At 42.6% G+C, this 27242-nt stretch overlaps 1 protein-coding gene across 2 annotated transcripts; it reads right to left on the reverse strand.

Annotated features, from left to right (window-relative positions):
• Positions 1-1668: 1668 nt before the first annotated feature.
• Positions 1669-27006, reverse strand: GTPBP8 (GTP binding protein 8). 2 transcript variants are annotated; one of them, XM_079766472.1, is made up of 6 exons: positions 26321-27006; positions 21131-21229; positions 15258-15388; positions 14287-14386; positions 8587-8705; positions 1669-3013 (listed from the first exon to the last, which is right to left on the reverse strand). In XM_079766472.1, exons 1-6 carry the CDS (start codon positions 26657-26659, stop codon positions 2938-2940), a joined length of 864 nt encoding a protein of 287 aa, XP_079622598.1. In that variant the 5' UTR covers positions 26660-27006; the 3' UTR covers positions 1669-2937. The 2 variants fall into 2 exon arrangements, with proteins under 2 accessions (XP_079622598.1, XP_079622599.1); XM_079766473.1 differs by lacking the exon at positions 21131-21229.
• Positions 27007-27242: the final 236 nt, after the last annotated feature.

Here is a 27242-nt window from a genome sequence, read left to right on the forward strand (position 1 = left end):
GACCATACCTTTGCGACGCCCAGCCAACAAGTATGCAAATTAACCCAACAAAGATGGCGGGTTAATTTGCATACACTGGTGCTGAGTGGCCGGGGGCAGGGCAGGACGCTTGTGTCGTCAACATGGCAATGACGCAGGCATTCTGCACCGCCCCTAGCTGTTCTGTTCCTCTGGGCAGCATGGGAAGGCGGAAAGGCATCTCCGGGCCAGAGTGAAAAGGCAGCTCCGGCCGGAGTGAAGGCAGTGCTGGCAGCCAGGGGAAGGAAGGCCCAGTCTTGCATGAATCTTCGTGCATCGGGCCTCTAGTATTTCATAAGGCTTCTCAGAAAGTCAAGATCAAGCACTAGTGCTTATGTGGTATCCAACTCAATCCATCCTTGGTTAGCTTTCCTTCCTTCTGTTTCACTTCTCCATCACCCGTTCCCTGGGATCACTTCCTAAAGAAACTGCATGCAAATCTTGGGCTACGCTTTGAGGAGAACCAAAGCTACGACAAGCAGTAAAGTAACACGCAGATAGAAAGATGGTTCTATTGTCACATAATTTACTTTGCAATGCCTGTGTAACAAGCCCTTCTCTCCCTCCCCTTTTTAACCTTTTGCACTCAGATGTCGAGTGCAAATTACTCTTTGAATGTATCAATAATTTGAAATATAAAAAAAATCCAAATAAATAAGTTTGTATGAAAAGAAACTCCAGTTTTTTAATCTACTGCCGCGCTTTGTAAAATCTGGGGTATTTAAATAATTAAATCCCGAGTAGAATAAAGGAATCGAGAAAAAAGCAAGTGAGTGCAAAGGGTTAATAAAACTCTGCTGGTTAGGACAGACCAGTGCTATCAACTATAAACTGAAAATACATTCAGAATTGAATTTTCTAAAAAAGCCACAAAATTGTTTTACAGCCTTAATTTTTTATCCCATGCTATTGCTATAACCTCCTAATATTCAGCCTCACTTTGAAAAGCTAAGCCACTTACATGAATAGGTGAGTAGTATCTTAATAAAAATCTTTTCCATTAACTTTAGTTCAAAGGCTTTATTTTTCCATTCTGAATCTTAAATATACTGTTTCTAAACAGTCCTATCGACTTTGTTCTCACCCTTTGCAAATCAGTTTTCTCAGTTAAATGTCTGTTTTTTTTTTTGTCTTTCACTAGAGTGTTACTTCCTCCATGAGAAGATATTATCTGTGATAAATAGACCTGTACATTTTGCTGTATTCTTGGGTTGGTTTCCCTTTACAAACATGCAGAATATGCAGACGTCCTTTTCCCATATAATAAATGCCACTTTAATCTTAATAGCTTGTGAGGTTCAAGTTACAAATGAAGCTCAGAGAAATGAAGTAATTAGCGTAAGGTCCAACATGTAAAAAATAACAGAACTAGAACTTGAATTCTAGTCTTCTGATTCTGAATCCCATGTTCACCTGAAGGTGACTGATCCCAGCCTCTTTATTGGTTGTTTCTACCATGGACCCACTGAAATTTTATCAATAGTTGTTTTTTTTCAATATTCAAATAAGGACTCAGAAAAAGATAAATTATAGGCATACATAGGAGCATTTTTCTTTACCCTGCCTATCAGGGCTTGCTTAACAGAAAAGAACTCCTTTTTTTACTTACTCTATTTTAATATTTAAAAAAATATATATATAAAACCCTAATATGCAAATAGACCAAACAGTGGAACAACTGGTCGCTATGATGTGCGCCGGCCACCAGGGGGTGTGCGTGGAACATGGTGGGCGTTGGCTGCGGCGGGATGGTGGAGCAGGTGAGTGGGGGCGCCAAACCAAGGTGGGGCGCTGGTTGCTGTCATCGGGGTGAGCCTCTGGTGGTTACTGAAAATTCTTTTTTTTTTTTTAAATATATTTTATTGATTTTTGACAGAGAGGAAGAGAGAGGGATAGAGAGTTAGAAACATCGATGAGAGAGAAACATCGATCAGCTGCCTCCTGCACACCCCCTACTGGGGGTGTGCCTGCAACCAAGGTACATGCCCTTGACCGGAACCGAACCTGGGACCTTTCAGTCCACAGGCCGATGCTCTATCCACTGAGCCAAACCGGTTCCGGCGGTTACTGAAAATTCTTTGCTGCCACGCGCCGCGGTCCTGCCTGGCGCTTGCACTCACTGCTGGTGCTGGCCCCAATAGCTCCACATTGTCAGCGGGTGCGAGCAGGGCCAGCATCATCAGTGCATGGGAGTGGCAGTGACAGGAGCAGGGCTGCCAGCAGACAGGGGCCTGGGGGCCACGGTGGGAGGGGCCGGGCAGGGGCACAGAGGATGGGCTGAGACTTGCCTCTGTGCCTACTGGAGCTTCGCAGCCCACAGTTCCTTTCAAGGTGCATGAATTCGTGCACTGGGCCCCTAGTATATACATAATAGACATTCTTTAAAAGACAAAGCCCAATAAATAACATGGCAAACCTTTCTCTACACCAGGCGTCCTCAAACTACGGCCCACGGGCCACATGCGGGTGTTTTTGCCGTTTTGTTTTTTTACTTCAAAATAAGATATGTGCATGTGCATAGGAATTTGTTCATAGTTTTTTTTTAAACTATAGTCCGGCCCTCCAATGGTCTGAGGGACAGTGAACTGGCCCCTGTTTAAAAAGTTTGAGGACCCCTGCTCTACACAGTAGTAAATAGGTTTTCATATTATGGACTTCTATATGTTGCTCTTGTTTGTCAGTTTGTTAAAATAGGAAAAACTGCTATTATCTGTTCTAATGAACTGCCTAATTCAATCATTTATAAACCCTTCTTCCCCCAGGCACAAATTCATTCTTGCTTTGAGAAGATGTAGGTTTTAAAGGTGAACTGATCCTCTGCAAATTACAGATATGCAACATTTAAAACAATGTTGAAATGCTTGTGTATAACTCCAGTTGGCATAAAAAATGTTGAGTCTTCAGCAAAGTTAGATGCCATTAATTCATCTTAAGATTTCCTGTTATAGTTGCTATAAAGCATCTCAACAGATGGATTCCAGAATAGGTCACAGCACTGTGAAAAGAAAAGAAAAATCATTTTTTTCCTTACTTCAGAGGTAGTAACAGATCTGAATTCATCTAACTTAAAAAAACTGTTTACAAACTGAGTTTCATGTATGAAAAAGAACATCTTAAATTGGCCTTTACTCTTCCTGAGTCTCTAAATCTAGTACTCCACACTATCTGATCTCTTACCTTCATGATTCTAAAAATGTCACCATTATCTACTATTTTGTTTTTTATTTGCCAGACTAAAAGTTGTTTCTATTTTTCTATATGGAAGACAATTGACATATAACATTATATTAGTTTCAGATGTATAACATAAAGATTTAGTACTGTATATACTACAAAATGATCACAATAAGTCTAGTTAACATCCATCACTATACATAATTACAAAATTTATTTATTTTATTTTTTTAAAATAGATTTTATTGATTTTTTACAGAGAGGAAGGGAGAGGGAGAGAGATTTAGAAACATTGATGAGAGAGAAACATCAATCAGCTGCCTCCTGCACCCCCCCTCCCCGCACTGGGGATGTGCCCGCAACCAAGGTACATGCCCTTGTCCGGAATCGAACTTGGGACCCTTGAGTCCGCAGGCCGACGCTCTATCCCCTGAGCCAAACCGGTTAGGGCAAAATTTATTTTCTTGTGATGAGGACTTTTAAGATCTGCTCTCAGTAACTTTGAAATATGCAATACAGTATTATTTATAGTCACCATGCTGTATATTACATCTAGGACTTATTTTACAACTGGAAGCTTGTACCTTTTGACCCCCTTCATTCATTTCTCCCACCACCCATCCCCCACCTCTGGCAACCACTAATCTCTTCACTGTTATCTAGGAGCTTGGTTTTTGTTGTTTAAATTCCACATATAAAGGACATCATATGGTGTTTGTCTCACTATTTCACTTAGCATGCCTTCAAGGTTCATCCATGTTGTCACAAACGGGCAAGATTTCATTCTTTTTTCTGGCCAAAAAGTATTCCACTGTGTATTAAACCACTTCATCTTTATTCATCCACTGACACTTAGGTTGCTTCCATATCCTGGCTATTGAAAAAATGTTGCAGTGAACATGGGGGTACATATATCTTTTCGAATATGTTTTCATGTTCACTGAATAAATATCCAGAAGTGGAATTGCTAGAACAAATGGTGGTTCTATTTTTAATTTTTTGAGGAACCTCCACACTGTTTTCCATAATGGCAGTGCAAATTTACATTCCCACCAACAGTGCACAAGAGTTCCCTTTATACTTGATAACAGCCATTCTAACAGGCAGGAGGTGATATCTCATTGTGGTTTTGATTTGCATTTCCTGGTGAATAGTGATGTTCAGCATATTTTCATGTATTTGTTAGCTGTCTGTACATCTTCTTTGGAAAAATGTCTCTTCAGATCCTCTGCCCATTTTTAAATTTTATTTTTTATTTATTTTTTTGCTATTGAGTTGTATGAGTTCTTTGTGCATTTTGGGATATTAATCCCTTATCAGATATATGACTTATAAATATTTTCTCCCAGTTAGGTAGCCTTTTCATTTTGTTGATGATTTCCTTTGCTTTGTAGAAGCTTTTTAGTTTGCTGTAGTCCTACTAGTTTATTTTTGTTTTTGGAATCAGATCCAACAAATTATCACCAAGACCAATGTTAAGGAACTTACTGCCTATATTTTCTCCTAAGAGTTTATGGTTTCAGATATTACATTCAAGTCTTCAATCTATTTTGAGTTAATTTTTGTGTATAGTATATAGTAGTTTAATTTCATTCTTTTGCATGTGGCTGTTCAATTTTCTAACACCGTTTATTGAAGAGACTGTCATTTCCCCATGGTATATTCCTGGTTCTTTCGTTGTAAATTAATTGACCATTATGCATGGTCTTATTTCTAGACTCCCTATTCTGTTCTGTTGATCTTTGTGTTTGTTTTTATGCCAATACCATACTGTTTTGATTACTACAGCTTTGTAACAGAGTGTGAAGTCAGGGAGTATTATTGCCTCCAGCTTTTTTTTTTCTTTCTCAAGATTGCTTTGGCTATTCAGGGTCTTTTGTGATTCTGTACAAATTTTAGAGTTGTTTGTTCTATTTCAGTGAAAAATGCCACTGGAATATCTACCATTTTGCTTCTTATTTCCCACACTAAACTGTTTGATCTTTTAGTTTATTCTTTTTATGACAAGATGCAATCACCCTGATAATTTAGACCTTTTCTCATGATTTTTAAAAAACTATCATAACCATTATTGTATCTGTTATTTATCTATCTTAGTATATCCATCCATATCCATTCATCCATGTGTCAGCATTAAAGTGACTACTTGGTTCCTCAGGATATGTGGACATTTATGGATACATTATGACTTTTATGGATATAGGTATGGTGTATACCTGTATATAAAATAGGTAAACTCTTTTCTCTTGCATTTCTAATTCCCTTCTTGATAAAGTACAGCATTTTGGACTTTTTGACCAAACTTGCCTGCTTGAGAATAGTCCATAATAATTCTTGGATTATAAATGGAGTTATACATATATAGTTTAAAGGAGAAATACAAGTTAGATAGTCCACACACTAACTATGACACCTTGAAATCATTTGCAACGTTTCTGTCAACTCATAGGATTTTCTTTGTCATTACAATCAGTTCTCATTTACTTGGAATTTAACTACATAGAAAACCACAGAAGCCATCACACTGTGCCTATTTACATATTCCTTCTATACCATTTATAACAATAGACTGACCCTAGCATCAATCTTTAGGAGCCTTTTACCATTTATACTTCTCCACTCAGCTGGGGCAGAGTTCAGACATGAAGGTTAGAACTTAACTTTGGACTTGAGGCTTAAAGGCCAAACCTCTCTGGATTACATGTCTACTCACATTTCCACCTTTCTCCTATCAAGGTCATACAGGAAGAGAAAGAAATAAAATCTAACTTATTTTATAATAATTATTCTTTGATGAGGCCAATATCCATCTGGAGGGATGAACTGGGATTTGGTCATCCTAGTAAAAGCAAGGATTATATTTAACTCTGCTTTCTAAATTGGGTTTAGAAAACGATGGAGTACAGCCTGTCAATTCCCTTTATGTGGTCACTGTGGTATAGTGAACACGGACGTACCTGAAAGTCAGCGGGCTCCTGTGTCTCAATTCTTGGACTTTAAGTGCTGTGTGGCTTCTATAGTGTCTTGGTCACGTACGGTGAGTAGTACCGGGGCAGCAGTCATTCCAGGGTTATGCAGCAGTGAATGCTGGCATATCTAAAGAGGAGAACTTCTGCCCTGGCTGGTATGGCTCAGTTAGTTGGAATGTCATCCCAATACACCAAGAGGTAGCAGGTTCGATTCCCGGTCAGGGCACATTATGAGATGTGGGTTCAATCCCAGGTCGGGGCACATATGGGAGCCAACCGATCCATGTTTCTCTCTCACATCAATGTTTCTCTCTCCTTCCCTTCCTCTCTCTAAAATCAAATTAAAAAAAAAAACACAAAAAAAACCCAAGAAGGGAATTCCCCTAAAAAGTACTAGGGAATCTGATATTTTGGGTTGTTGGCCTGACCCTGCCATTTGCTGACTAACCTTTGGCAAGGAAGGAAACTAACATTTATTATATTTTGTGTACTAGGTCACAATACATTTTGATACTTTTAACCACATTATTACTAGTGAAAAAAGACTCAAAATGAAATAAATTGCTTTAAAATCTACAGCATAGAAATATAGGAACCATGCAAACCTATGGCCTCACTCTAAGGCTTATGTTCGTTTTATTATAGCCAATACCTCTCTGAACTCACTTCACTTCTCTGACTTGTAACTGTGAAATAGGAATGCTTACTGTGAGGATCAATTAAGTGTTTTGAATGATCTAGTGTTATATAACCTCCCAAGACCATCAGTTTTCAGATAGTGCTAACTGTTCTTAAGTACAGCCACAATCTTATTTGATTAGTCTGGTGGCATAGAGCTCATGGCAGTGTGGGATTACTGCTTGATCATTCCCTTGTTTTAAACAGTATGATCCTGTTAATGTAGTTAAAAAACAAAAAACTGTCAGTTTTTCCCTAGCCCCATTATGTTAATTCAAACTCAGCTTCCAGTCAACTAATTTTTTTTAAAAAATGCTGCTATTAGGCATAATTTGCTCATTTTATGTTTATGTTGCCATTTTAGCTGAAGTATCACTTCCTTATTATTAAACTAGAGGCCTGATGCACGAAATTCATGCAAGAGTAGGCCTTCTTTCCCCCTGACTGCCGGCACCGGCTTCCCTCTGGCACCCAGGACCGGGGCTTCCCTCGCAGCCCTGGCTTCATCCAGAAGGTCATCCGGTCTAATTAGCATATTATGCTTTTATTATTATTGATAGTTACTATTTTTCTATGATAATGCTCAGGGCTCTAAGAAGAATTAGGATTTCATTCCTGCCCCTAAGAGTTTCATTGTATGTATGAAACATAGACAAATGAACTAGATAAATACTCAAAATTAAGTAAAGGGAGAAGAGCATTTTGTCGGAATGAATGAAGAAGGATTTTGACAGGCATGTTCATAATTACAAACAATTTAAATGTGATTTGCATTGGTAGGCAGTAGAATGACTGCGTAAAGGACAGGTCCACATGTAACTGTTACTTGGTTTCATTATTTTCTTAAAGCGACTCTCACAGTGTCTTTCACAAAGAAGAGTAGGATTTTCTTACTTATAGGGGAGGGGACTGTGTCTCTGCAACAGTACAGGTTACTGTGCCCACGGTAAACACTGAAACTACAAACTCATGTTTCATTGCTAAACTACATCTAATATCTCAAAAACTGCCAGCTCAGGAAATAACCACTCCTTCTGCTACCAATACTTAATTCTAACTTATATGAAGCATTTCTTCTTTATATATGGTCCTTTTAAAGGAATATTTTTATCCCTCATAGCCTAAATGAGTTTTCTACCATAAAGATAAGTTGTTTTTCTTTGGAACTAAGAAAGGGATGGTAGTATCTTTATTATAATGGTTGTTTAGCTGATTCTAAAAAGGAAAAAGTTTTGCTGTAGCTAGTTTGGCTCAGTGGATAGATCGTCGGCCCGCAGACTGAAGGGTCCCAGGTTCAATTCCAGTCAATTCCTGCAACACATGCCCGGGTTGCGGGCTCGGTCCCCAGAAGGGGGTGTGCAGGAGGCAGCCAATCAATGATTCTCTTTCATCATTAATGTTTCTATCTCTCCCTTCCTCTCTGAAATAAAAAAATGTATATTAAAAAAATAATAATTTTTTAAAAAGTAAAAGTTTTCACTTCTGCTGTGGTACAGGGTTGAGCTAGGCTGAGGAAGAAAGAGAATGAAAATGCCTACAAGGAATATACAGCAAAACTTGCTGAAGGAAGAAACAGAGGGAAGGAAAAAATAAAAGCACTGATGGGTTGTACCAATAAATCTTGGCTAAGTACATAGTCTTCCAAACTTTCCTAATTTTAGTCAAAAGGCTGAGAAATGACAAGCAACACTGATTTAATACTAAAAGTTGACAGTCTATAAAGCTATAAAAACAATTCAACTCTTACCTTACAGGAAACAACTGAGGAAAACATCCTTGCGTTTTAGTGTCAACAAATTTCTGGATCTCAAGCACTTGTTTTAAAAGAAGTCCCGTGGAAGATTTGTCAATTTTTGTTAAAACCATCTGCAAAAAACAAACGACTAAATGAGTTAATGTTGCAACCTATAAAGCATACACTATGTGCTTGCTATTTAGTGGTGCTTTAACTACACAGGACTATACTACTTGAATTCAAAACCAGTGAAAAGGACCCTGAAGCCATATTTGCAACTACCATAAACCAAATGTTTCATATCGTCACTCTGTATCTGTGATCAAAGATATATGTTAGTATTATTGGGTTGGGTTGATTCATATAAAATTGGCAACTTATAATCATTTTTGACATACAAAATGGTTCCATCTCACATGTAACCTAAAGGAAAAATTAGAAATCCAGCTATTTGTAGGTTGTATCCACTATTCCAAGTTTTATATAATTACATTCCAGGTAAGCCCAGAACTTACTAGGCTTACTAGTAAGTAATAACATTGAATAATTTACTTATTCAAAGACAGTTACATACCAGAGGTAAGGCCAAGGCATGGCAGATTATAAAATCAATTAAAAAGTAAAACCTTGCCCTAACTGGTTTGCCTCAGTGGATAGAGCGTCGGCCTGCGGACTGAAGGGTCCCAGGTTCTATTCCGGTCAAGGGCATGTACCTTGGTTGCGGGCACATCCCCAGTAGGAGGTGTGCAGGAGGCAGCTGATCGATGTTTCTCTCTCTCATCGATGTTTCTAACCCTCTATCCCTCTCTCTTCCTCTCTGTAAAAAATCAATAAAATATATTAAAAAAAAAAAAAAAAGTAAAACCTTGATCTATCAGATTTTCTTGGGGAATTTCTATAACATTAAATTTCTTGACCCATCATTCATACTTTTCAGTTATAAAATGTAAATTGGCAGAGGGAGTGAGAAGCAAAAAGTGTGTGGTTTCTAATGACCTGTGAAATCCGCCAAATTGGAGTCTTTCCTTATAAAGGCAAATACTGATATTTATTTATTTATTTTTATTTAATCTTTTATTTTATTATTATTTTAATCTTTATTGTTCAGATTATTAGTTGTTCCTCTTTTTTCCCTCCATAGCTCCCCTCACCTGGTTCCCACCCCACCCCATGCCCTTACCCCACACCCCCCACTGTCCTCATCCATAGGTGTATGATTTTTGTCCAGTCTCTTCCCGCACCCCCCACACCCCTTTCCCCCCGAGGATTGTCAGTCCACTCCCTTTTATGCCCCTGATTCTATTATATTCACCAGATTATTCTGTTCATCAGATTTTTTATTCACTTGATTTTTAGATTCACTTGTTGATATATTTGTATTTGTTGTTCATAATTTTTATCTTTACCTTTTTCTTCTTCCTCTTATATAATACTGGTTTGATGGTGATGAACTCCTTTAGTTTCTTCTTATCTGTGAAGCTCTTTATCTGACCTTCAATTCTGAATCATAGCTTTGCTGGGTAGAGTAATCATGGTTGTAGGTTCTTGCTATTCATCACTTTGAATATTTCTTGCCACTCCCGTCTGGCCTGCATAGTTTCTGTTGAGAAATCAGCTGACAATCGTATGGGTGCTCCCTTGTAGGTAACTAACTGTTTTTCTCTTGCTGCTTTTAATATTCTTTGTCTTTTGCTCTTGGCATTTTAATTATGATGTGTCTTGGTGTGGTCCTCTTTGGATTCCTTTTGTTTGGGGTTCTCTGCGCTTCCTGAACATGTAAGTCTACTTCTTTCACCAGGTGGGGGAAGTTTTCTGTCATTATTTCTTCAAATAGGTTTTCAGTATCTTGCTCTCTCTCTTCTTCTGGCACCCCCAAAATTCTGATGTTGGTACGCTTGAAGTTGTCCCAGAGGCTCCTTACACTATCTTCATATTTTTGGATTCTTTTTTCTTTTCCGGTTGGGTGTTTTTTGCGTCTTTGTATTTCAAATCTTTGACTTGATTCTTGTGTTCCTCTAGTCTGCTGTTGGATCTCTGTATATTATTTTTTATTTCAGTCAGTGTATGCTTAATTTCTAGTTGGTCCTTTTCCATATCCTCGAGGGTCTCACTAAATTTATTGGGCTTTTCTAGAAAATTCTTGAAAAACCTTATAACCGTGGTTTTGAACTCTATATTCAGTAGTTTGCTTTCCTCTATTTCTTTTTTTTTTTAATATATTTTATTGATATTTTACAGAGAGGAAGAGAGAGGGATAGAGAGTTAGAAACATCGATGAGAGAGAAACATCGATCAGCTGCCTCTTGCACACCCCCTACTGGGGATGTGCCCGCAACCAAGGTACATGTCCTTGACCGGAATCGAACCTGGGACCCTTGAGTCCACAGGCCGACGCTCTATCCACTGAGCCAAACCGGTTTTGGCCCTCTATTTCTTTCATTTGTGACCTGTTTCTTTGTCTCCGCATTTTGGCTGCTTCTCTGAGTTGATAGAGTGGCTTTGTGTGCTAGATGTCCTATAGGGCCCAGTGGCTCAGCCTCCCCAGTTACCTGAGGTTGATACTCTTGGTGCACCCCTTGGTGGGCTCTGTGCACAGTCTTGTTGTAGTTAAGCCTTGATTGTTGTTGGTATCACTGGCGGGGAATTGACCTCCAGGCCAATTGGCTGTGAGGATCAGCTGTGTCTATGATGGTAGAACTTCTGTGCTGGAGACACCCTTATGAGGCAAGACTTGGTTCAGGGGGCTTTGGTGCTCACTGAGTCTGCCCCCTGAGTGTGTCCCTTATGCATCTGAGGAGTTGTAATCTGGATGGTCCTACTCTGACCCCTTGGTACACTGGCTCTTGGATCTCCAAGGAGGTGCTAATTTAGCTTCTGCCTGAGGCCATCCAGCAGGAGCTACAGAGAGATCTGCAGATTCCTCTTCTTTGTTTGGGTTTTGGAGGTGCCCAGATGAGGCCCAGCTGTGAAGCAATGTAAGCTGCTGTGGGGCCTTGGGCCTTCTTTTGGATGTTCTGGGTCTCACTGACTCAGCTGCAGTTTGTTAGGTAAGTTTAGATTTCAAAGGACCAAGCCATTTACATGCAAAAGCCTCTGCACACAGCTTGGATGGGGCAGAGTCTCAGGGCAGAGCAAACAGCAATGGCTTCCCGTCAGCCCTGCCCAAAGAGGCCCTTGGGTCTCAGTGTCCCTTGGTAATCGCTGCAATGACCTCTGAGAGAAAGCCACCCTGGAGTTTCACGCGCTGCCAGACAGTCCAGTTTCTCCCCGTATGAGTCTGGGTCCCCAGAGTCTCACCCGGAACTGGAGTTCAGAGCAGTCAGGAGCTTGTGTCTCCCTCCCGCTTGAAAAAGACAGCCGCATACTCAGTTGCCAGCCCTCTCTGTGCGCGTGCACCTCCATACCTCTGCACTTTACTTCCGCAGTTCCTCTGAGTCTCAGTGTGCTTTTCTCTTCCCTTCTAGCTGTAGAATTTCCACTTAGCCAGCCTTCCTGTGGTTCTGGATGATGTCTGTTTTGTCTTTTAGTTGTAGTTTTAAAGTGGCTGTGCGAGGCAGCAAGTTCAGGTGTTTACCTATGCCACCATCTTGGTTTATTTTTTTTCCAAATGCTGATATTTAAAAGGAAACATAATTTCTCTAGTACAAACTCTTTTTAAAAAAGGAAAGTTATATTTCCTTAAAGTTAAAACTGAATAAAATATATGATTTCATAAACTGATACCTATGATACCAAATCAGGAATATTATCACTTAAAAAAACCCAGTTTGGCATTACTTAGGCATTTTTACTTTGTAGACTAAGTTTATCAATCCTTTGGCTCCTCAAATACTTTGGCTCCTTTGTTTCAAAGGGCTTTGCAAACCCGAAGAATTCCATGACTATAACAATACAAAACAGTTGCTGACTACTAACAGTTTGTCTTGCATTAAACTCCAATGACAAATTTTAGTAGTTTTCGCCGAAACCGGTTTGGCTCGGTGGAAAGAGCATTGGCCTGTGGACTAAAAGGTCCCAGGTTCGATCAATTCTGGTCAAGGGCATGAACCTGGGTGCGGGCACATCCCCGGTGGGGGTGTGCAGGAGGCAGCTGGTCGATGTTTCCCTCTCATCAATGTTTCTAGTTCTCTATCCCTCTCCCTTCCTCTCTGTAAAAAATCAATAAAATATATTTTAAAAAAAATTTAATAGTTTTCTCACTATTTTTTAAAACCAAATTTTAGCCAATGGGTTCTTCACTTTTCCTTAGGAAATTTAAGAGTGCTACTTTATTTGTAAATCTCACAAAGCAAAATGAATGTGTATACCAACCTACTAATCAGTACTTTATTATAAAACAAACTAGGAGCCCGTTGCAGGAAGATTCCTGCAAGTACAGGGCTTCCGAGGGGCTGGCGGGGCAGGCGGCGGCCCCGCCCATCCCGCCCCACCCTGCCCGCCGCACCCGCTGCCTCTGAGGCTGCCAAGGCCACGGGCGCCTCAGCTGCCGCTGTGCGCCCCGCCCACCGCCTCCGCTGCTGTGGTGCACGGCGCCCACGGCGGCCCCGTCCCGCCTGCCGCCACCGAGGCCAAGGCCACGTGCGCCTCAGCTGCTGCTGTGAGCCCTGCCCACCGCCGCCGCCACCTCCGCCGCGGTTGCCATGGCCCCGCACGCAGCCGCTGCTGTGCACACTGCCCGGCCCGCCCCGCCCATCCCACCCTCCGCCTCCGCCACTGCCACCGCCCACTGCCGCAGCCGCCCGCCCCATAAGCCCGTCTGCCCCGCCAGCCGCCGCCGCCGCCCACCCTGCCTGCGCAGCCGCCTTTCAGCTTCCTTCACTCCTCCCTCCCTCAGTGTATGCAAATTAACCGCCATCTTGGTTGGGTTAATTTGCATACTCGCCCTGATTGGCTGGTGGGCGTGGCTCGGGCATAGCAAAGGTGCGGTCAATTTGCATATTACTCTTTTATTAGGTAGGTTAATAGAACACTGGTAAGATTTTCCCAGAAGAAATCCCATTTTCTTTAAGAATCTATATATATAAAAGCCAAGCAACCAGAACAACAGAATGAGTGGAACAACCAGAACGACCAGTTGCTATGACGTGTACTGCAGTAGAAAAATGGACTGATTGGGTCCCCAGTTGCCCCCGCCTCTGCTGGCTTGGACCGATCAGCCCCCATCAGGTCAGGCCGGCTGGATGCCACCAGTGCATGAATTCATGCACCAGGCCTCTAGTACAGTATAAAAATCCTACTTGTGTGTGCTGGAGCCTGCTATGTTCTTGTAATGGTTCTTAAATTCCAAATTAGTTTAACAAATTTTCAGTTGCAGTTTTATTTACATACTGTTAAGTACTATCTGCCAAGCTGCTGTTAAAGAGCTGCTAACATTTTGGACAAATATTCACATTGCCATTAAAATACAAAACAAAAACAGTATCATAAAGAAAAACACCTAGGAGCACTAAATAAACAGTTTTAAAAAACTACTTTGACTATACTTTTGAAAACTTAAAGTTGAGAAAAGGAAAGGAGAATAAAAGTAGTACAGAATTTATTTTATTAATGGCTAACAATGGTAAAGATTATACAAAAGGTACTCCTTTATCTCTTGAAGAGGCAAGACTTACTTATTCATTAAAAAGACAGACAGACACACACACACACACACATACACACACAACCGGTATGTATTTCTAATTGCAACCATGATTCAAAAGAAATACTTACTACATAAGGTAATGCAAACTCTTCACACATTTCTATGGCAATATTGTCTTCTTTCTGAATTCCAGCAACACTATCCACTAACAAAAATGTTCTCAGCAAACTGTAAGAATGCAGAAATAAAGATTAATGGCAATATAAAATTCCTTCCTTCCTCCCTCCCTGCCCCTCAAGCTATACTAATAAATTTTCATTTGATTGATTTTCAATATAAATTTAAAAACTTTTTTAGGCAAAAGGAATCCTCAGTTCACCAGGTCCATCCTACAGTCCAGTAGTCAACTAAATTCACTAAATATTAATTTATTTCAGTAGCATGTATTGCACATGACTCTATACTTGGAATTGGATACAAAGGTGAGTAAGCCCTTTCCTCTAAAAGCCTGAACTCTAGTGGGAGAAAGAGACTTGTATAAATACCTTGTATAAATATCTCATATTAATTTCTGTGTAAAGCCACAACAAGAAAGATACTTAACACTTCTTTATACTTCAAAAGTTTAACATAAATTTTCCTATATATGTGCAAAGCTTGAAACACTTGCCTACCCAGGAAGACCATAAAAGGCAACATTTACGAAGGAGTACTTTAAGAACAATTAGAATTTACAAAATTTGTTTATATTTAGTAAATACCACATTAACCAACAATTTTCATTTTCAAAATTAGCCATCTAAGAGTTTGGTATAAAAACGTTAATAAACTCTGCTGAAGTACTATTTGTAGTCTCAATTTAGAAAAACACTTGAATTTCAGATTAAGCTAACCTACAGGAAAAAAACAAAGCAAATATGCAGTAAATACCTTGGTTGTAAATGTTGTGTTGCAGTATATTATGAGAATAAAATAGACTTTCTAAAAGTCATTTGATAAAACTGATACCTAAAGTGGTCATCATGTGTAGAATGCTCTATTACCAAAAATATGCTTTTGGTTTAAATGTATAACTATTATAAAGCATTTTTCCCCTTACTTCTTTCGTTCTTTTAGATAGGTCTCTACCATTTCAACAAAATCTTCAGGTGCTCGATAGCCATAACCTGGCATGTCCACCAATATAAAATATTTTCCAACTTTGAAAAAATTCATTTTCTTTGTGTGACCCTGATAAAATAAATAGAAAAAAGTGAAAACTTGCTTAAAATATGTTCAGTATATATTTTATAACTCAAAATATTTTCTATTCAATCATATTTATTAACATGTATAAATATTCTGTAAATAATCCCAGCTACACTTATAATTAAACAGGAAAAGAAGATAAAGCCCTGGCTGGTTAGAGCAGTGGTCAGCAAACTGCGGCTCTGTTGACTAATGAATTTGCTGACCACTGCTAGACTAAATGTTACTGTGTAGTTGGAAGCTGTGAGGATTAGGCAATTGTGGCATATTGTGTGCAAAGAGGTAAAGGGTAGTATATGACAGTGGTCGGCAAACTCATTAGTCAACAGAGCGGCAAACCGCGGCTCGCAAGCTGCATGTGGCTCACGAGCCACAGTTTGCCGACCACTGGGTTAGAGCATCAGCCTACCCACTGGAGGGTCACAGGTTTAATTCCTGGGTCAAGAGTACATACCTATGTTGCAGGTCTGATCCCCATGCAACCAATCGATGTGTCTCTCTCACACTGATGTTTCTTTCTTTCTCTCTCTCTCTCTCTCTCTCTCTCTCTCTCTCCTCCCTTCCACTCTCTCTAGGATCGATGGAAAAAATATCCTCACTTCTTGGGTAAGGATTAAAAAAATAAAACTAAAAAGATAGAAGTGGCTAGAGATATGCTTAGATATTCCTCCTCTCCAATTCATAATTTTAAGATAATATATATGACTGAAGAAGAACTTTAGATTCCATATTAGAAATATGTAGGCAAAATATTTTGGAGTCTTTCCTATTTCATTAGTTCTCAGTAAAAAAAGTTAACCTGGTGTGACTCTACTAGTCAATATTCTCTGATGAGTAATGTATCTCTAATAAGAAATAAATTTGGCACGGGTTAAATTAAATACTGTTACATACAACCATAAAACCTAGATGTAAAACCTGATAGTTTATTATACCTGGACTAGAGGCCTGGTGCTCTAAGTTTATGGACTCAGAGGGGTCCCTCAGCCCAGCCTACGCCCTCTCGCAGTCCGGGAGCCCTCAGGGGATGTCCAACTGCCGGCTTAAGCTCGCTCCCCGGGGAGCAGGCTTAAGCTGTCAGTCGGACATCCTTAGCGCTGCCGTGGAGGTGGAAGGGGCTCCCACCTCCACGGCTGCGCTTGCCATTCGTGAGCCGGGCTTCTGGCTGAGCGGTGCTCCCCCTGTGGGAGTGCACTAACCACCAGGGAGGAGCTCCTGCAATTGAGCGCCTGCCCACTGGTGGTCAATGCACGTCATAGTGACCTGTCATTCTTCTGTTCAGTCAATTTGTATGTTAGCCTTTTAATATATATGATGGTCTTTGGTTGATCACCTCCCACCCACCCACCCACGATCGGGGCCAGGGAGGGATGTGAGAGGTTGGCCAGCCGGGGAAGGACTGTGGGAGGGCTCCAGGGCATGTCTGGCCTGTCATACTCAGTCCCAATCTGCTGGACCCCAGCAGCAAGTTAACCTACTAGTCAGATCATCTGCCCTCTGGTGGTCAGTGCACATCATAGTGACTGGTCGACCGGTCGACTCTCTGCCCCCTGTTGGTCAGTGCATGTCATGGTGAGCGGTTGAGCGACCTTAGCATATCATTAGCATATCACACTTTGATTGGTTGAACAGCTGACCTGCCAGCCAGACACTTAGCATATTAGTCTTTTATTATATAGGATTAATGCTTCCTTAAAATCAACATGTTTTGCATGTTTCATTGGATGGGTTTAAGTGCTTTCATTAAACCATTTTTTAACAAGCATGTACAACACTATCAAAAATCTGTCAACTAAAATTGATGTCATGATAAGTAGATTATTCAAGATTTTATCTCTATGGACACTTATTAATCAGAAAAGGAAAGATTAAGATAAATACAGTCAATTGTTTGGAACTTAGAACAAATATTTTCAGACGAAAGGTGTTATAAATGGTGCTTAGGTTCCCAGTCAACAATACTATATAATAAAGAGGTAATATGCAAATTGACCCTCACACCCTCATACAAGATGGCTACCCCCATGTGGTCAAAGATGGCTGCCCCCATGTGGTCAAAGATGACCGCCATAAGATGGCCGGCAGGGGAGGGTAGTTGGGGGCGACCAGGCCTGCAGGGGAGGGCAGTTGGGGGGGACTGGGTCTACAAAGGAGGGCAGTTGGGGGCAACCGCTCCAGCAGGGGAGGGCAGTTGGGGGTGACTGGGCAGGCCGGGGAGGGAAGTTGGGGGTTACCGGGCCATCAGGGGAGGGCAGTTCGGGGCGATCGCCGGCAGGGGAGGGCAATTGGGGGCAATTGGGCCGGCAGGGGAGCAGTTAAGTGTCGATCAGGCTGGCAGGGGAGTGGTTAGGAGGTGATCAGGCTGGCAGGCAGGCGAGTGGTTGGGAGCCAGCAGTCCTGGATTGTGAGTGGGATGTCTGACTGCCGGTTTAGGCCCGATTCCCTATGGGATTGGGCCTAAACGGGCAGTCATACATCCCCTGAGGGGTCCTAGATTAGAGAGGGTGTAGGCTGGGCTGAGGGACACCCTCCCCTGTGCATGTATTTCGGGCACGGGGCCTCTAGTGTATCAATAAGAAAATGATTTTAGAAGAGGAATGTCAGAAATACATTTCTTGCATTGTCCTCTCATAGCATGAACCAAACACCCTGCCTGTAAGTGAGTGAGAGTTTAGCTGGGTTATCTGGTGAGGCAGGGCAGGAGGAAGGGCAGGAGAATTAACGAATGACAACAATCATCAGTGACAGAGCCAGAGAATCAACTTTATGAAGAAATCAGAAGCAAGAGAGGACTAGTGAAGTCTCTTGGAAGAGTTCCAATGCAAAGAAAGAGGGCAGTAAGCACTGGGTTGGTGGGAATGTTTTGCCATGGATAGATAGTAAGGTGAAAGGAACTTGGGGAAGTACTGAAGTGCTTAGCTATTGGTAGAGTCTGCATCATTGAGAAGGAAATTAGAAAATGACAGAAAGCATGTAGGACACTACAGCAGACTGGCTGGGATAATAAGCACATAATTTGGCCCAGAGTAGACTGGGATTTGTCTGATTGGTGTATATGTATGAGTTAGCAAAGTATAAAAGATTACAGGAGGGGGAAAAAAAACCTACTTTACAACTGTTTCCTCTAAAATCAATGCAGAACTAAGATGATCATTCTTTAAAGCAAATCTGTATATATACTAGTAAAAGCCTAAGCAACTGTTTGACTGGTCGACTAGTTGCTACGATGCGCACTGACCAGCAGGGGCAGATGCTCAATGCAGGAGCTGCCCCCTGGTGGTCAATGCACTCCCACAGTGGAAGCGCCACTTAGCTGACCAACAGGCGCCAGATGCCAGATTCACAGCTGGAAAGCACAGCGGTGGCGGCGCAAGCCTCTCCCGTGGACACTCCCCCTGCATGCCCCTCCCCCATCTGGACCGGGACTAGGATCGGGACCAGCATTGGGACTGACTGGGTGCGAGCCCGTGGCCGCTTTTCAGTCATGGGCGCACTGGTATTGCCCTAGGACGGGCGCGCAGAGACTACAGTGGAGCAGCAGCAAGTCTACTGAGTGGCAGTGGCAGGCACAGCGTGGGTGGGATGAGCGGGAACAGCGCGGCACCCGGCCCAGACTTGGGCTCTTCCCCGGCTGCCTGCCCCTTCGCGCACTACTACATCTCTCGGGGGATGTTGGACTGCCGGTTTTGGCCTGATTTCCGCAGGCCACACCCAGGACCTCACTGGTGCACGAATCTGTGCCCTGGGCCTCTAGTTCTATATAATAAAAGGGTATTATGCAAATAGAACGAACAGCAGAACAACCAAACAACCAATGAAAGAGTAATCCTATCTAATGATAGACAAATATGCAAATTGACCATACCTCCGACACACCCACAAGCCACACCCACCATCCAATCAGAGCGAGTATGCAAATTAACCCAAACCAAGATGGCTACAGCCACAGAGAGCAAGGTTTCCTAGGTAACAGAGGAAGCCAAGCTTTCCGCCTGCCCTTGCCAGGCCTAAGCCTCCACTCAAGCTACAAAGTTTCAATTATAGAAAGTAAAAGTAAACAAATTCAAACAAATGGTGGCAGAATGGAGCTTGAGAGAGCAGGCCAGGGTTGCCACCGGCAACAGGGGAAGCAAAGCTTTCCGCACACCCTGGCCGGGCCCACCTGCTTAAGGCAACAAAGTTTCAATTATAACCCCAACACAAATGGCTGCTGGCCTCGGAGGGAGCCCCAGGCTTGGCTCTACTCCAGGCTACAAAGTTTCAATTGTAGAAGGAAAATAAATTCCAGATACCAGGGCCTCCGCTTGGGTTGCCAGGGGGTGTGGCCGACCTGCAAACCACCACAGGCCCCTCGCTCAGGCTGCCCCACACCCCAAGGGAACCCCCACCTGATCCGGGACGCCCTTCAGGGCAAACCAGCTGGCCCCCACCCCTGTACCAGGCCTCTATCCTATCTAATAAAAGAGTAATATGCAGATTGATCATCACTGCAACACACAATATAGCTGCCCCCATGTGGTCAAAGATCCTGCCCCCATGTGGACACAAGATGGCCAGCAGGAGAGGGCAGTTGGGAGGCACCCGGCCTGCAAAGGAGGGCAGTTGAGAGGGACCAAGCCTGCAAGGGAGGGCAGTTGGAGGTGATCAACCCTGCAGGAGAGGGCAGTTAGGGGTGACCAGGCTGGCAGAGGAGGGAAGGTGGGGGCAAACAGGCTGGCAGCGGAGTGGTTAGGGGGTGATCAGGCTGGCAGGCAGAAGCGGTTAGGGGCAATCAAGAAGGCAGGCAGGCAAGCAGTTGGGAGCCAGCAGCCCTGGATTGTGAGAGGGATGTCCGATTGCCCGTTTAGGCCCGATCCCACCGGGATCAAGCCTAAACGGGCAGTCGGACATCCCTTGAGGGATCCCATATTGGCGAGGGTACAGGCTGGGCTGAGGGACAACCCCTCTCCGTGCACGAATTTCGTGCACCGGGCCTCTAGTATGCTAATGATATGCTAAGAATGCTCAAGTGCTTGCTATGACATGCACTGACTACCAGGGGGCAGTGCTCTGACCAGTAGGTTAGTTTGCTGCTGGGGTCTGGCTGATTGGAACTGAGTGAGATGGGCTGGACACACCCTGGAGCCCTCCCTTGGTAGATCGTGCACCCGTGGGTTCCCTCAGCCTGGCCTGTGCCCTCTCGCAATCTGGGACCCCTTGGCGGATGTAGGAGAGCTGGTTTCAGCCCGATCCCATAGGCCACTCCCCTTGGGAGGGCGCCAGACCCAGGGCTCATGTCTGGCAAGCACTGCTGTGGCAGCATGAGCCTTTGCCTATCGGGACTGATTGGGCGTGGGCCCACGGTAGGCACAGTGGGGCTGGGATCAGCAGGAGCAGCAGGTGGCGTTGGATTATGGGTTTAGGCCCAATCCCTGCAGGCTACCCATAGGGACCTCACCCATGCACGAATTTGTGCACCAGGCCTCTAGTATAGAATAATGAAAAGATTTTGACCAAGGAAGATTTCCTCAAGATACTGGCAAGACTACTAAAATAAATCAAGACATATTTCTTTTCCTTCAAAGAAATACAAAGGCATTGATGAAATCTCTTACTTTACTACTTGTTTGAAAGAAATTACTTTTCTAGGAACTTGGCTATTATCATTTCTTGTATCCTCCAACATTACTTATTCATCTTCATCAATTGAGAGATAGTTCCGACAGATTTGAAATTTCAACATACCGGGGTTTTGGAGACTCTGACTTCAACCTCTGGAGCCAATGAAAACAAAGCCTTTATTAGAGAGGATTTTCCAACATTGCTTCTGCCTATAAAACACACCTTGTACAAGAAAAGAGAAGGGGAGCTGGGTGAAAAAGGTGAAGGAATTAAGCAAAAGAAAAACACCAAAACAACAAACTCATAGACACAGACAATAATGTGGTGATTACCAGAGGGAAAGGGGAATAGGGGCAGTTAGAAGAGGGTAAAGGGAGGATAAATGGTGATGGAAGGAGACTGGACTTTGGGTAGTGAACAGACAATACAATATACAGATGATATATATATATATATATATATATATATATATATATATATATATATATATAAAGCCTAAGTGAACATTACGACCAAACAACCGGTCGACCAGTTGCTATGATGTGCACTCAGATGCTCAATGCAGGAGCTGCCCCCTGGTGGTCAGTGCGCTCCCACAGCCAACCTCCCGCAGCTGGCCAACCTCCCGCGGTTCCTCCCCCTGGCCGGCAGGTCCCAATTGGGACTGGGTGAGATGGCCCTGATTGGCCCTGATTGCCGGCCAGGCCTGTGCACAAATTCATGCACTGGGCCTCTAATATTATAGAATTGTACACCTGAAACCTGTATAATTTTATTAACCAACTAGAGGCCCGGTGCATGAAAATTTGTGCGCTTAGGGGTGTCCCTCAGCCTGGCCTGTGCCCTCTCGCAGAACAGAGCACTCAGGGGATGTCCAACTGATGGCTTAGGCCTGCTCCCCCCACATTCTGGCCTCCCTCTGCAGGAGGTGACCCGTGGGCCTATCAGGGGACAGCACTGGCCAGTGAGCAGCCAGCCCTGTTCCCCATCGCCCTGCCACCACCGGTGGCTACCCTCCTTTCTGCCGTTCGGTTGATTAGCATATTAGGCTTTTATAATATAGGATGTCACCCCAACAAATTCAATAAAAATTTTTTAAAGAAGAAAAAGAAAATTGAGTATTAGCTTAATATATAAATTTATTATGATGTATTACCTGCAAAAACCTGTCAAGCTATTTCACTCCTGCCTCACCATAATACAGATGATAAAATGAGGCAGAAAGAGGTTAAATAACTGGCCCAAAATTTACAGCTAGAAAGTGAAAGCGTTGAAATTTGAATTCAAGACATCTATATCCAGAACCTGTGCTTTTAATTACACTATGCTACTCAAGAATATCTGCAACATTTATTAAGCAACCTATATTTACAAAGCTTTTTGAAGACAGAACCACATTTCCCCACAAACTTTCAGAGCACAATGTAATTAAGAGGTTATTCCTTTCTCTTGAAATCTCTTCTTCTAATTAAGCTTTTCTCCTTTAGTGCTCTATACTATAGTAAGCTCAGGGCACACATAAAGTAATTACTAAAATTCTGTGACACACCAAAAAATATATATTATTTTTTGCTAATCAGACCCCCCAAAAAAAGTATAATTTTGATTCATTCACTCCAGATGGCTATTGTGTTGGCTGTTGTCATTTTTTAATTTGAGAATCTAAGGGAAAAGAGGTCAGTGCTCCTGACTAGTCAGTTATTATATGTTTTAAAAATTCTTGTAGTTCACTGGTTGAAAATCACTGCTCTATAGTGTAGAAAGCAACAAAATATTCCTGATAGTAACCATTAATCCACATGGCTCTGCTTTCTAACATGGTACAATACTAAATCAGTGGTTCTAAATGAGGGCGTGTTTTGGAAATTTGTGAGGAAATTTTTGATTATCAATATGATCAGATGGCATTTAGTAGACAGGGGTCAGGGATGCTATATATTGTGCAAAACTGCGGTCAGTCCTTCAAAATGAATCAATCTGAATCCTGCTTAAATTTTAAATGCTCTGCCAGATTAAATCCAATGATAATCTACAGATAATAAAACTGAATTTTAATAAAACTGAATTTTAAAAAACAAATACTCAGAAAGTCCAATAATTTAAAAGCAATGCTATCTCAAAATCATTAAATGATATATATATGTTCTTAAATTACAGCAGTTCTAAATATATTCGAAGAACATTTTCAATGCAGTTGTGCAGTTACTACAAATACAGCAGGTCCCTGAATAACATCCATTCCTTCATGGTTGTTTTGTTATAAAATTGATGAGAGAAAAAAAATCACTTCACTCACTGTGGAGTTTGCACGTTTTCTCCATGTTTGTGTGGGATTTCTCCGGGTACTCCCACATCCGTAAGATGTGCACATTAGTGAGTCTACAGTGTGCCACACTGAGTGAGTGAGGGTGTGTGTGAGTGAGCCCTGCATGGCATCCTGTCCAGGGCTGGTTCCTGCCTTGCACCCTGAGCTGCCAGGAGAAGCTCTGGCAGTTACCCTGAACTGGAATAAACAGGTTGGAAAATAATTACCTTACCTGTTTTTAGTAATCATTCTTAAATGTATGTATAGTTCACTTTTATTTCAATGTTTAATATTAGAAGTGGTTTGGGTCTTTATTTAGATATTAGGTGATGTTTTGGGGACCAGAAATATGCCATAGAAACTTAGCACTTGTTTGTATTAATTAGCCTTTGGTAAAATTGATTTCACTATTGTTAGGTCGAGGCAGGGAGGAAGTCCAGAGCCGATGCAAGCATCTGCAAGGCAGATGGTGACAAAGATAACTGGCGCCTTCCCAGACCCTTGCCAGCCTTCCCAGGCCCTTGCCAGCCTTCCCAGACCCTTGCCCGAGGCAGGAATTCCACACTCTCATGCCCTCCACCCTCCCCTCACTAAACAGCTGTATAAAGGAAGTACCTAAGCCCCCTTTTTGGCGCGAACTTCTCTGGCCCACTCTCGGACCGGTGAGTTTCCCCCGGGAGCGCAAGATTAAAACCTCCCCCCCTTTTCATTGCCTGACTCTGTCTTGTTTCCTGCGTCGCAAACCTTTCAGTTATAGTTATGTTGCTTAAAGTCTCAGTTTCCAAGACACTATCACTGTGTGAGTGAAGACTTACTGTATGTAAAGAGATCTGAGCTTTCTTTTACCAGACTTAGAACAAAATATTATTAAGCTGCAGTATATGCATAAAATGCACAATCATGGAATGTCACTAAAATTGTTTTAAAAAAAAATCTGCATTATTGCCACCAGCTGGCATGGCTCAGTGGTTTAGCATTGACCTATGAACCAGAAGATAACAGTTCGAGTCCTAGTTGGGCCCATGTGCCCCCAGTTACAGGCCTGATCCCCAGTGTGGAGCATGCAGGAGGCAGCTTTAGTGCTATTCAATGATTCTCTCTCATCATTTTTTCTCTCTCTCATCATTGATGTTTGTATCTCTCTCCCTTCCTCTCTGAAATCAATTAAAAAATATTTTTTAAATTGACATTATTACCATCTATGTATCATTTTTTTACACATAGGAAATTTAGATTGAGTGAAAATTAGATATTGACAATGATCACAACATTCAGGTTTGAATGTTTCTGACGTTAACAAATTAAATAGGAAAACATTAAAAGGATAATTTTTTGAACACTTAAATTTTGATTTTTAAACCTGTTAAAGTCTTCAATATTCATTACCGAAATAATTAAAACTAGACTTGCTTATACTTTTCATATTCTTCACTTTGTTTCCTAACTTCAATGTGTGGCCCCAGCTGGTTTGGCTCAGTGGATAGAGCGTTGGTCTTGGGACAGAAGGATCAAGGGCACATGACCCAGTTGTGGGCTCCATCCCTAGAAGAAGAGGGCATGCAGGAGGTGGCCAATCAATGATTCTCTGTCATCATTGATGTTTCTATCTCTCTCTCCCTCTCCTTTCCTCTCTGAAATCAAAATTTAAAAAAAATTATTAAAAAAGAATAGTAAATAACTTCAATTTGTGGATGAAAAAGGGCCATATGATAACGTGACTCGCTCAGAGAAGGCCTGCCTGGCAGTCTTGCAAACTCAGAGACCTAAAGTAACCACAGAGGATGGTCTGAAATTAAACTTTAACTAAGTTGAAAGCAGTTTTTGGTGGATAGTCATGACCTAATCCGGTGTCATCCCTGACAAAGATCAACTTAGACCTTAACTGAGTCTATTGTCTTTTTGCATCTAAGATAACATACCTTTGGAACGTCAGGGTAACTTGTAACTTCCCTTTTTTCCTGCCTCCTCAGGGCACAACCAATGTGCCAGGAAGGAGAATACAAATTCCCTGGTTGTTATTGTGTGTTAATTGTTGACTGTTAGCTATCCGGTACCCACCTAAGTAAAAGAAGCATGTGTCTATCGCTTTGCTTTTCATCCAATCCCAGAGGTTTCTCTGCTTTGCTTTCTCCCACCTCCCTAATCTATCACCAGTGGACTTCAGGTAACCCATTTAAGTCTCCTCCTTAGACTGTAATGTATAAAACAGGCGTCCTCAAACTACGGCCCGCGGGCCACATGCGGGTGTTTTTGCCGTTTTGTTTTTTTACTTCAAAATAAGGTATGTGCAGTGTGCATAGGAATTTGTTCATAGTTTTTTTAAAACTATAGTCCGGCCCTCCAACCGTCTGAGGGACAGTGAACTGGCCCCCTGTTTAAAAAGTTTGAGGACCCCTGGTATAAAACAAGGTGGAAAACTGCCTTTCTCTGGAGCATTATCCCAATACATGGATATTCTGCTTTCCGGCGATTTTCCACAGTTTGGCTTAAATGAACGCACAGAAACTCTTTACAGGTTTGAATGTTTCTGACGTTAACAAATTAAATAGGAAAACATTAAAAGGATAATTTTTTGAACACTTAAATTTTGATTTTTAAACCTGTTAAAGTCTTCAATATTCATTACCGAAATAATTAAAACTAGACTTGCTTATTTAGTTGAAATAGTTATATGCTCCCACAAAGTTAGGAAACCTCTCACATTTTGTGAACAAGAAATAGGTGACAGCCGAAACCGGTTTGGCTCAGTGGATAGAGCGTCGGCCTGTGGACTAAAAGGTCCCAGGTTCGATTCCGGTCAAGGGCTTGTACCTTGGTTGCGGGCACATCCCCAGTAGGGGTTGTGCAAGAGGCAGCTGATCGATGTTTCTCTCTCATCGATGTTTCTAACTCTCTATCCCTCTCTCTTCCTCTCTGTAAAAAATCAATAAAAATATATTTTAAAAAAATTAGGTGACAACAAAACCCCTTCCCAAGCCTGCACCACTGGCTGGCAGCGGCGCTCTCACCTCCGGGCGGGGGAGGTCGGGGGCGTGGTCCAGGCGCACAGCCGAGCTGACGTACTGGATGCGGTTCCGAGGGGTGGCCGTGAAGAAGCTCTCCGCCCTCCCGATGTCCTCCAGGCACGGGTCAAAGATCCTCAGTTGAAGAAGGTCGGGCCTGGCGTCAGGGTGGAGATGCCGCTGGAGTTCCTGTAACGGGAACACGAGCTTCGTCAGTTCCATTTTTGGCAGCTGTAGGACCTCCCTGAAGGCGTGGGACTTGCTGTAAGCTCGGCTCCAGCGCCCCAGCGCTGCGGGCATCTCAATGAGCCTGCCCATGCCTGGCAGCAGCCTGGGCGCAGCCATGTTTCTCTCCCAGAAGCCCCGCAGCAGGACCTCGTGCCTAGCGTTTGGGCTGCGCGTGCGTGACCCGTCCCTCTACGCCTGCTGGGAATTGTAGTCTGCTTTGGTCTCTGCTTCCCGTCCCGAGGTCTGCCTGTACTGAGCTGGGGGGCAGGCGGTGTCCCGTGGGGGAACCGTACCCCAGGTGCAAGTCACACCTTGATGACGTGCCTTTGACTTGTTTGCCGCGGTGGGGAGACTGTTCACTGGTTTCCAGGGGTCAAAAGACACACCTGGCTGTGCGGCCCTTACGTCTCAAAGGAAGAAGAAAACGTGTGAAGTTGTAGATTTCAGGCCCGCTTACTCATCACGGTTTGTGCTTGCCTCACGGATCTTTGACTTGGACGTACACATCACTAGGAAAAACAGTTTTGCAGAAAAAAAGGGCTGGTGACAAAAGTGGTTGAAACGGCATCTGGTTTACAGGGAAGAGACAGTTTATATTTTCACCCTCTCTGTAGCTGCAGGAAATGTCACTACATTTTCGAGATTTCTTACAGAATAAAAGCAAAGACAGTTTTGCACAGGTGTTACAGAGTTGTTTCAT

The sequence above is a fragment of the Cnephaeus nilssonii genome, assembly GCF_951640355.1.
Source record: "Cnephaeus nilssonii genome assembly, chromosome: 3".
Classification (NCBI taxonomy): domain Eukaryota; kingdom Metazoa; phylum Chordata; class Mammalia; order Chiroptera; family Vespertilionidae; genus Cnephaeus; species Cnephaeus nilssonii.